Genomic DNA, 12081 nt, shown 5'->3' with positions numbered 1-12081 from the left:
GTTATTTACCTGTTGTTGTTTACTCTTTTTTCTCCTGTGTTTAATTCCTTGCTCTATTTAGTTGGTTGATTCTGATCTCATTCGTGGAGTTCTGATCATTTTGTTCACTGTCTAGAACATCTTTCAGTAGCCTGTGTAGGGTTGACTTTGTCATCGCGAAACTCTTTAGCTGTTCTTTGTCATGAAAGTATTTCACTTTTCCATCAAACTTGAAAGAGAGTTTTGCAGGGTAGTGTTCTGGGCTGGAATTTGTTTTCACAGAGGACTTGAAGTACTCTGCTCCATGCTCTTCTTGCCTTCATGGTTTGTAAAGAGATGTCTGCCGTAATTTTGATGGGTTTTCCTTTGAATGTGCTCTACTTCTTTACTCTAGCAACTTTCAGTATATTATTCTTGTGCTGAATTTCTGGGATCTTGACTATTATATGCCTCGGTGTGTTTTGGGGTTGAGGTTACTTGGCATTCTGTATGCTTTGGTTACCTGAATGTCAGATTGTTTCATCATATTTGGGAAGTTTTCTACTATTACTTCTGCCCATATTTTTTTAATGTCATTTGTATTGACTCCTTCCTTCTCATTGATGCCTATACATCTCACATTGTTCATCTTTGTATCATCTTGCGGGTGATGAATTATTCTTTCCTGCATCCTCGTTGTTTTTAAGAGATCCTTTCTTACCTTTTCACTAGCTGCACCAGCATCTTCAAGATCTGAAACTCTGTCTTCACTTTCACTTACACGGTTTTGCAAGCTTGTGATTGAGGTTTTCCTTTCCTCTATATCTCTTTGACTGTGCTTCATGTGATCTATTTCTTTCCTGTATTGCTCATTCAAGGAATCCATCATTTTTCTAATCTCCTCTGTTTTTTTTTTTTTTTTTATCAATGTCTTCTTTAGAAGCAGTTATAAATTTTTTTACTGCAGTGTTTTTTTTTTTTTCAGATTGGGTTTCCTCTCTATTTTTCTGCAGTTGTTTCTTTACTTGAGATGCTATGAGTTCTGACAATTCTTTTTTTATTTCAGAAAAGAATTATGCTCTGAGTTCCTCTATAACTTTCTGCTGTTGCTTATTTACTATCGACCCAATTAATTCATGCATTTGAGTCAAGCTGGTGTCCTCTGCACTTGTTCTGGGTGAGCATTAAGTTTCCTCCATATGTTTCTGCATTTGATTCTTAGTGCAGATGTTATTAATTCAGGGTTTTCTTTTTTTATTTCCAATCTGATTTCCTGTATACCTTTCTGCAGCTGTTTCTTTACTTCGGAAACTGTTGATTCATTGCTTTCAGCTGTGTGATTTCCTATTTGTTCTGTTTTAGTGTCCTCTGCACTTGTTATGGGTTGGCTTGGGTTCTGAGGTTGCATTTTGTTCCTCCCCATCATTTTTTGTAGCTCTGTCTTCTGCATTTTGTTGTAGATCTTCTTTGTAGTTATAACCTTAGTACATACTAAAGTTCAGGTGCAGATCTACAAAGTTTGGATTTATCCAGCTGTGCCTAGCTTGGGTCTGACTGCTGTGCTCTGCTCCTTCCTGCTGCTGCCCTTGAGGGTGAACCTGTTGTGCCCCTCTGGTAAGATTTTCTGCTCCTGGACTAGCTGGGTGGTTCTCTCCTCTATACTTTGCAGGGATTTCAGCTGCAGGATTTCACCCCAGGCCTGTATGCCAGGCCTGAGCTGTGCCTGTATGGGACAAGGTGGAGTAGTGGGGTGAGGCAGCTCTCCTACACACTGACTTGTCCTGGGCTAGGACTTGGTCTGGGGATTCTAGGAAGAGGGCAGAGATTCCTACTTGGTGGGTGGGGTGGGGGAGGTTTTGCGGAGTGGTGGGGGATGTCGCAAGGGGGTGGAAGAGGGTCTCACCCATGCTGTGCCTGGGCTGGGAGCAGTAATATGTCCCACCAGCGCAGGGTAGCCAGATGTTCTCCCACACACTACTAGACCTGGGCTAGGACTGGGTCTGGGCATTCCTGGCATGTGGCAGAAATGTTTTGTGATCTCAAAAAATCTATTCAATTGCTCCAATTCCTAGTTTTCTCATCTATAAGTGATTGTTCTGTGTCTATCTCTCATTACTGTTGTGAGGATGACATTTATAATCACATTTAGCTGAGCCTTTGTGAACATTCACTGTTATTAAAACTCCTTTTTATTTGGGAAGTACTACATTTAACTCAGGAGGAGTTAGTAATATTTTATCCTTTTGGGAGGGTTTTGATAAAATCATGTGGCAGAGATAATTGAAATAGTCTAACCAAAACATCCAGGAAAATTTTGATGAGATCTAACACATGGTATTCATGATGCACACATTGTCCATCTTGATGTGCTGTGGGTAGCTACAGAGGGAGAGCTCAGACCAACTGTACATAAACAGTGTGCAACTTTAAAACTCAGAGAGAGGGTCAGTAACATAGCTCAGTGGTATAAGTACCTGCCTGGCAAGCCCAATGTCTTGAGTTTTACCCCCATAACAAAGAAGATGTCAGACAGAGTTGGCAAAGTATACACTCAGCAAAGCAATAAGACATCAAAATTCTCTCAAATCTTTCAATTTGTATTATTAGTGTGAATGGCATGATTTATTTATTCCATTCACTCTGACATCAAGCATATTTTAAGGTATCTTCTATGCCTGAGTTGGAGGGAGAAAACATAGTAGAAGATGAGAGTAGGTATATCCTCAACCAAAATGAAGGAGTGTCTTCAAAATTATCTTTACTGGCAAGTATTAATGTTTAATTGCTCAGGGGCCATTCATTTATTTGCTAACAGTCCATGGAATAATTGGGTTTAGGCCTATGGAATATATCTGGGAATAAGGCACCTTGGCCTCAGTGGAATTAGTGTCTTAGACCTGAGAAGGTGCAGGGAAGAACATGTGATGGCTGGAATGGTGTAATGTTATGGCCTCCAGAAGAGAAGCATGGTCAATCTTAGTTTAAGGAAGTCAGAGTGAGACTTAAGGAAGTCAGAGATCAGATTTCAAGGAAGCGAACGGTCCATGTAGAGAACAGGTGGTTTGCTTTAAAAAAAAAATAGAGAAGAACATTGCAGTTAAATACATTGAGCATAATCTAACCTGCTGCCTATCTTTGTAAATAAAATGTTATTGGAACATGATGCCTATTCAAGTATTGTCTATCATACGTTGATATGATAATGCCAGTGTTAAGTAACTGTGGTGGAGACCACATTGGCTGCAAAGACAAACATATTCATTTTTGATCCTTTAGAGAAACAGTTTGTTTTCTCCCGATCTAAATCACATTTTATATAGAGAAACACTCACTGCTGGTGGAAATGTTAACGTGCTGTGAGAGTGGAGAGTATGATGCAAAGAAGCTCAGAGGAGAGATGAGCTGGGGATGGCCAGGAGACAAAACAAGGAATTTAGACTTAGTCTTGAGGATTAGAAGAAGCTTTTGAATATTTTTACATAGGATAGTAGCATAATTGCACTGCAGCGTAGACAGGCTCTGGAACTACACTGCCTTGCATCAGATCCAAGCTCTGTCAGTTACTGGTCACAAACTCCAGGTAAACTACTTACTCTTTGTGTGCCTAAGTTGTCCAATTTGTAGAATGGGAAATGGTCAATCATATGGGGTTTTTGGGTCTGTGATATAAATGAATACAAGTGGAGTGCCACGGGTAGGGGAGGTTCTCAATGCAACTATTACTATTGTATCTCAATGACCATTCTGGCTTCTCTGTAAGGAATGGACAGGATGGGAGAAGCTAGTGGTAGGGTTCTAAGGGTTTAGACAAAGACAGTGTTCTGTGCCTAAGAAGGATGCACCAGAGCCTGGGTTTGCTGACATTCTGGCCATCAACACATTTATTTTTCAGCATCTCCACCATTATCATCACCTCTTTTTTCTTCCAGGCCTTCAAGAGTGCACTGATGAGTTTTTACTGGTGCTCAGGGAAAGGAGATGTGATTGATGACTGGTGCAGATGTGACCTCAGTGCCTTTGATGCCAGTGGACTCCCCAACTGCAGCCCCCTTCCACAGCCGGTGTACGTATGTATGGCCCCCTTAACTTTAGCCACCCCTTTCCATGGATGCAAATCCATGTCTTGTGAGTCCAGGCTATGATTTGGCTCTGTTCTCAGGGTGCGTAAGCTGACTTCTGAACTCTTTGGTGTCTACCTCTTTTCTTTGGAAAAAAAAGGGAGCTTAGACAGAACAGAAATACTATAGCACAGGGGCGGACTTCTGTATTTTAAATGATGTCATACAGTTCATCATTTCTTCCTTCACTTATCTATTCAGGGAAGGTTTATTGGACAACTGACTACTGCTTTGTCAGTTCCTGTTTTGGGTACTGGAGATGACTAGATGAAGACATCTGAATAGATAGCTGACTAGTCAAAGAAAGTATAGAATCTCTTCTAAGGAACTTCATTTTATTCATTTATTCACAAATAATTTTGGACACCTGCTGTGTGTCAAGCACTGGGAAAAATATCTGTGGACAAATTGTGCACAGTCTGTACATTTAGGGAGCTGGTGGTTTAGTGAGGGAGAGAGATGCTGAAGGAAGATTAAATACAGTTTTAAAATTAAGAAAACTATAAAGAAAAGCAAGGCATTGGTAATAAGAATAGGAAAATCTCTCTGAAGAGACTTTAATTACAACAGAAGTCATCTAGACAGCAGGTGGTAAAAACCACATTGTAAGCAAGGGATACAGCATTTGTGAAGGTTCTGACACAGGAAATACATTTGAAAAAAGAAAGGAAGGTTATCCTTGTTTGAAGCAGGATGATTAAAAGGGAGAAGTGTGAGAAATGGAGGAGAATTGTACAGGATCCACTATTGGAAAGCAGAATCCTATAATATACCTCTCTAGGATGAGGAGAATCACCTTGTAAGCTGGAGGTAGGGGCTCACCCAAGCAATCATAGCACTATGGGATGCTGAAGCAGAAAAATCACTGGTTCAAGTTCAACTTGGGCACTATAGTGATTTAGTGAGATCTGTTTCAAAGTTCAAAGCAAAGTAGGGTGAAGGACTGGGGATACAGCTTATTGTGAAGGTTTTGGAATTAATCTTTAGTACTACAGGGAGGGAGGGGGGACATGGAAGAAGGGAGGGAGGGAGGGAGAGATATTAAATGATATTAAATGATGGACAGGTATAACTGGGGACTGGATGGGAAATAAAAAATGATTGATAAAATTTATATTTGAAATTATTAAAAATTTATTTAAAAATGAAGTATCACTGAGAATGTTTTATTTAATTAATTTATTTATTTTGGTGAAACCAGAGATTGAACTCAAGCCCTTGCAGTTGCCAGACAAGTGCTTATTCTACTGAGCCATCTCCCTGGCCCGAGAATATGTTTTAAATAAACTAAAACTAATCAATTTCCACTGAGCATATCCTGTATACATTGTTTAGTTTGTTGAACCTCATATTGATTTTAAAAGTTGGCTCTTTGTATCTCTATTTGTGGATGAGGGACGCCTTGAGCAGTAAAGTGATTTTTCTTAAGGACATGCAAGGTTTCAATGGGGAATGGAATCAGAACTTGAGCCTATGCTGAAACCTTGGCTTCACATCGAAACATGTATACTCTTTTGGGCCCCAGCAGATGCTGGCTGGCAAACAAGCCACCTTCCCTGTCACCCCTGTAGGCTACGACTGTCCCCAACAGTGGAACCCTCCAGCACTGTGGTATCCTTGGAGTGGGTGGATGTTCAGCCTGCTATTGGGACCAAGGTTTCCGACTATATTCTACAACACAAAAAAGTGGATGAGTACACAGATACTGACCTTTACACAGGTAAGTATCTGGCTTCCTATTTTGCCCAGACTATGTAGTAAAGGAGAGAACCTGGGTTTTCTTGTATTTTGGTGGACTGAGTACCATCTGGTTTGGGAAAATGATGAGAAAACCAATTAGTGGTTTTCTGGTGCGCATTTATATGTATTTGTTTGTATGATATTAAACAAGGAAAGTTAGCCACTTGTAGCTATAAAGAATTTCTCTGAAATGGACTTTAACAATCATATATGAGAGGCTGGGTCCTGGCACACAGGCACACACATGCCTTTGATGGGCTAGACCATTCAGAACCCATGGGACCCAGGACAGCCTTCTCAAATAGACAAATCAGCAATGTGGAAGTGTCCAAAACAGCAGTTGCGCTCTGGAGAATTTCACCAACAGGAGACCATTTTCAGCCAATGTACAAAGGCTAAGATCAGTTCCATACCCAGCACAATTTCCATGGTAAGCTTGGCTGAAATACACAGTACATTTCTGACATCTGATATGAGTACTATCGCAGAGCTGTAAACATCAGAGGTATTTTGGTACTTTTATTCTACTTTGTTTGTTTGATTGGCTATCCCTTTCCTGTCTGCTTGTAAGTAGTCTTGTATTTTGTGGTTGCTTTCTTTCCTTTCCTTTTCCTTTTCTTTTGATCTCCTCTTTTTCTAGTCTCTGTTTTCTTTCTTTTTCATTCCTTTCTCTTTCTAGCTTTTTTCACTGTTTAGATTTCTTATATATCTTTTTTGTTTTCTTCTATTAATCCTCTTTCTCTCTTTCTTAAATTACTTTTTTAATTTAAGCTTTCAAATGAGAAAATTGTTTCTTCCATTTCTGATTACACTTTGATATTATTTCATACTTTCCCTCCTGTGTTCTCCAGTTTTGCAAAACTTGGGTTATCATCCATTGACCTCTGGACTCTACAAAATTTGACCTCATTCCTCACTTTGTCTTGTCCCAAGCCCATCTTAACCATGCCCTGACCCCTGAAAAACCACTCTACTAAGGGAAATATGATGTCTGTCTGACTTTATAATATAAATTTAGAGTTTGCTCCTGCGGTTGGAAGTAGCACATAAATAGCTACCATAGCTTGTCAGTGGCTAAACTATACTTGAAGCTATTGCTATTACTAACTAAACTACTTTATTGAGGATGTCATACATGTTATAATCATTTTTTTCTGATCTGTATGATAAGGATGTGATTCTATGGGGTCATAATAACCACTACAATCCAATATCAAAAGATTAGGTGCTTAGCAGCACAATTTGTGATAGCTAGACCTTGGAAACAACCAAAATGCCCGTCACATTGTGGAATGGTTGAAAAAGATGTGGTACTTTTATATAATGGAGTATTACTCAGCTATAAAGAATGATGAACTCAAAGCCTTCATATTTAAGTGGATACCATTTGAGGATATACTTATAAATGAAATAAATCAGACCCACATGTATAAATATCGTATTGTCTCCCTAGTATAAGAACTTAAAAGAGGAATTACATATAGAAAGTTACAACACAAATAAAAGGAAAGTGAGAACTTGAGGATTGGACAATGAGGAGTGGGCAAGGAGAAAAACTGGGAAACATGACAGGGGCAAAGCCATACATTTGGATGCACGAGATGGAGGGGGGCGGTGATCCTGGGGTACATCAGCAGGTTTTTGAGACTAGCGGTTGGCTGGTGAGATTCTTACCTTGACTCACTGTATATGCTGGTGCCCATGAGCCAGGCGGCTGCACTTAGGATGACAACATGTAATAGAGGGGTCACGCTTGGGGTGCCTGCCATCCTGGTCTTCTAAATATGCACTTCATGTCATGACATACTATTTACTGCCATAATGTCTCTCAAGTAAATTTATTTTAAAGGGTAATAAATGAAAGAAAAAATGACACAATAAGAAAAAAAATGTCACAAATCTGTCCTGTTAAAATTCTGTATATGGTTAGATTTCTAAATTACTTTGCAAAAATATGTAAATTCTTATTTTTACTTTTATAAAATTATTTTTCCTTCATATTCTGTAAGGACTTAAAGTTCAACATGACAATATTTGATGGAAAAATACCTGTTCCATGATATGCCAAAGATGCTTGATATTTAGACAGATAGGGTAAACTGAACTGCACATATTGCAGGTTAATAATTAGCTTCTCTTCTGGAGGGTTAACAACCTAAGTTAGCAGTTCAACATTGGAGAAAAGGAAGGGCTACAAGGTCAGCCAACATTTTGCCCCTAGCCTTTCAAGGTCAGTGAAGACTAGGGACATAGGAGAACCTGTAATGTAACAACATGTAACTCAGTTGTGCTCCAAATTTTCTGATCAAGAAGATTATGGAGCCACAGAGGAATGTGATTGATGATGTATAGTGTGCCTGGGGAGAGTCACATGGAGGAAAAAGCATTCACTCAGAATTTCACAGAGAGCAAATGGTCAAGCAATAGCTGTGACTGATCCTCATGGCTGACACTGACAAAGGGTCTACAAATTGCGGTACAGGGTTTCAGGGTAAGTCCTGAAGGTACTTGACTGACCTTATCAGATAAAAAGTTACATTTCTTGTTATATATGTCTTGCTTTATCTTGGTCTTAACCATCCAGCAGAAAAGTTTAAAAAGGAGATATATAAAGTAAAGCCATATTAATATGATGAGCTGTAAAAGGCTCATGTCAATAACTTCTGAAGATCACCCACTAATATTATAGACTGCTAGACAGTGTTGAATTGTTGAGTTGAATTCAAACACCTATAGTATTTAGATGCCAATAGAATATCCACCTCTGAGAGGACAAAAAAAATTTTTTAAAGGGGATACAAAGGAAAGATCATTTTGTGTTTATATATACAAAATAGTTAGGATAGATATACAGCTACTTTCACTTAATTCAATGAGTAGAAAGAGGTGTACTAATAGTGTTTAGATAGGATATCCTGTCTGCTTCTTGTACTATGGATAACCACTATAAGATAATAATGTACAATGTATTGATTATCAAAACTGTCCTATTAATCAACTTTAGAACTGTCACATTCATATTTATTTCTCATTAAAAAAAGATTAGGTGCTGAGCCAAATAGTAACTGTATATCCTTTAAAAATTGAGAAGGTAGATTCTTGGTCTAGCTGTAAATAAATACCTGCATCTAGAAGACACAGCTGAAGAACAGACATCTCCTAGGAAAACCTCAATACTAGTAATAAAGCTATTATTAAAAAAATCAGAAAACATTGGAGAGATAACTCAGTGGAATAAGCACCTTCCTGGAAAGGGTAAGGTTCTGAGTTTAGTCCCTGGTGTGTGTGTGTGTGTGTGTGTGTGTGTGAGAGAGAGAGAGAGAGAGAGAGAGAGAGAGAGAGAGAGGCATCAAAATAGAAAATGACAAGATACAGAAGCAAAATGATTCAATACCAGACCTCCAGCCCACCTAGAACAATTCTGGAAGACAATGAAATAGATGAAATTGGAAATCAGAAGTCAAACACTGAAACGTTCTGAAATGATAGCAACAGAATGAAAGAACAAGTGGAAAGGGCTGTAGATAAAATACTATCTCTCAGATACAAAGAGAAAAGATGCTTAAAATCAAAGATACTAGAGAAAACACAGATGAAATAATAGATGAGCTTATAAAAGTGATGGAAACAAAAAATAACCAACATATGAAAGAAACAGAATCCAAGAAACAGACCCAAACAGAAACCTAAGAGATTAAAACCTCCATTGAAAGTCTAAATAACAGACTGAATAATGAAGAAGATAGAATAACAAATCTTGAAGACACAATTGTACCTAGTTATTATGAAAAGAAAGATATCTTAAAAATATATAGACCAGACATTGGCAGTCAAGCAGAAGACCCAATACTATTTTGGACTACTGAACTCTTTTAGAATATCTTGCTGAGTTTAAACACCTGTAATATTTAAATGATGGAACTTAACAAAAAAAGGGATACAGATGAATGTCCATTTTGTATCTGTGTTTTCAAAGTGGTTAGGATAGATATATAGTTACATTTTCTTAATGAAAGAGGGATATGCTCTAATGGTGTTTGTAAATAGGGTATCAAGTCCGCATCATGTACAGCAATTAACCACTAGGGAGAATATATGCAATGTGTTAATTATTGAAACTGTCCTAACAATTTGGTTTGAAACTATCTCATTGCTGCTTGTTTCTCAATAAAATTATGGAAAAAATATCTAGACCATGAAAAATAAATCTAACAGGTACAAGATGACATGAAGAAGAATAATATAAGAATATTTGGGTCATTTAGAAAGCTGGAGACAGTACAAATGCCATAAAGACGTCACAAAAATAATGGCATAAAATTCAGTGTAGATAAAGCATTTGACATACAGAAAATGAAGCATATAGAACTCCAACCAACCATGACCAGAACAAAACTACAGCAACACATTAATAATTAAGATTCCAGCTCAGGATCCCCAGAACCAGCCCTAGCCCAGACCTGGTGAGTGTGTGGGAGAGCTTCCAGGCTACCCTGCACTCACAGGACATATCAGTCCAAAACCAGGTGTAGCGTGAGTGAGACACTCTTCTGCGTCCTTGGGACCCCCTCCACCACTCCACAACCTCCCCCACATGCCCACCGAGTGAGTGAGAACTTCTGCCATGTTCTCTGGACCCCCACATACTGCCCTAGCCCAGGCCCAGCGAGTGTGTGGGAGAGCTTCTGGCTATTTGTGCCTGCAGGAACTATCGGTCCAAGCCCAAGTGCAGTGTGAGTGAGAACCTATTCTGCGCCCTTGGGACCCAACCACCCCGCAGCACCCCTCCCATGCCCACTGAGTGAGTGAGAACTTCTGCCACGTCCTCAGGACCTAGCCCATGCCTGGAGAGTGTGTGGGAGAGTTTCCTGGTACCCTGCCTCCACAGGACCTGTTGGTCCAAACCCAAGCACAGTGTGAGTGAGACCTTTTTCCACACCTGTGGGACCGCCCCCCCAACACTCCAAAGCCACCCCTCCCATGCCCGCCCAGTGAGTGAGAACTTCTGCCTCATTCTAGGGATCCCCAGATCCAGCCCTACTCCAGGCCCTGTGAGTGTGCTGGAGAGCTTCCCCTCTCCCCTACTCCCCCTTGTCCCCTTCGGACTCTGCTCAGGCCTGGCATACAGGCCTGGGGTGAAGCTCTGCAGCTGCAGTCCCTGCAGAGAGAGTAGGGGAGAGAACCACCCAGCTAGTCCAGGAGCAGAACGTCTAGCCAGAGGGGCACATCAGGTTCACTCCCAAGGGCAGCTGCAGGAAGGAGCTGAGCACAGCAGCCAGACCCAGCCAGACACAGCTGGTTAATCCAAACTTTGTAGATCTGCACTTGAATTTCAGTAGGCGCTAAAGATATAACTGCACCAAAGATCTACAACAAAGATCAGAAGACAGTGCTATAAAAACTGACAATGAGAAGGCGCAAAATGCAATCTCAGACCCCAAGCCCATCAATAACAAGTGCAGAGAACACTAGCACAGAACAAATTGGGAATCACACAGGTGAAATCAATGAATCAAGAGCCTCTGAAATAAACAACTGCAGAAAGGCACAGAGGAACACAGATCAGAAATAAAAAAAGAAATTCCTGAATTAATAGCATCTGCAGTAAAGAATCTAAAGCTGAAACATATGGAGGAAACCCAATTCCCACCCAGAACAAGTGCAGAAGACACTAGCTCAGCTGAAATGTATGAATTAATAGCGTCAAAAATAAACAAGCAACAGCAGAAAGCTATAGGGAACTCAGAGCAGAACTAATTTCTAAAATAAAAAAAGAAATCTCTGAAATCATAGCATCTGAAGAAAAAAATCAAATACAGAAACATATGGAGGAAACCCAATCTGAAAAAAAACACTGCAGTAAAAGAATTAATAACTGCTTCTAGAAAAGACACTGATAGAAAAAAAAATAGAGGAGATTAGAAAAATGATGGATTCCTTGAATGAGCAATACAGGGAATAAATAGATAACATGAAGCAGAGTCAAAGACATATAGAGGAATTTAAAATCTCAATCAGAAGCTTGCAAAACCGTTTGAGTGAAAGTGAAGACTGAGTTTCAGATCTTTTTTTTAATATACCAATTATACATTTTATTTAATGATCACCAAATCTTCACTTCTAGCAGATTAGATGTTTTCTTTTTTTCCCATAATTTTATTGATAGAAAAATAGCAATGAGACAGTTTCAAATCAAATTGGTAGGACAGTTTCAATAATTAACACATTGCATACATTCTTCCTAGTGGTTAATTGCTGTACAAGA

General features: G+C 39.4%; 1 protein-coding gene across 6 annotated transcripts in view; it reads left to right on the top strand.

The window, feature by feature from the left end:
* The window catches only part of Astn2 (astrotactin 2), a 1030147-nt gene that overhangs the window by 818374 nt on the left and 199692 nt on the right, over positions 1 to 12081 (top strand). For all 6 annotated transcript variants that reach the window (XM_023701575.1, XM_012516970.2, XM_023701577.1 and 3 more), the window contains 2 exons: positions 3888 to 4021; positions 5648 to 5796. In XM_023701575.1, the coding sequence (XP_023557343.1) occupies positions 3888 to 4021; positions 5648 to 5796 (283 nt within the window). The remainder of the gene's footprint in view (positions 1 to 3887; positions 4022 to 5647; positions 5797 to 12081) is intronic.

Source organism: Octodon degus, unplaced genomic scaffold, assembly GCF_000260255.1.
Source record: "Octodon degus isolate 3935 unplaced genomic scaffold, OctDeg1.0 scaffold00137, whole genome shotgun sequence".
NCBI lineage: Eukaryota > Metazoa > Chordata > Mammalia > Rodentia > Octodontidae > Octodon > Octodon degus.
This window is presented reverse-complemented; position numbering and strand designations above follow the sequence as displayed.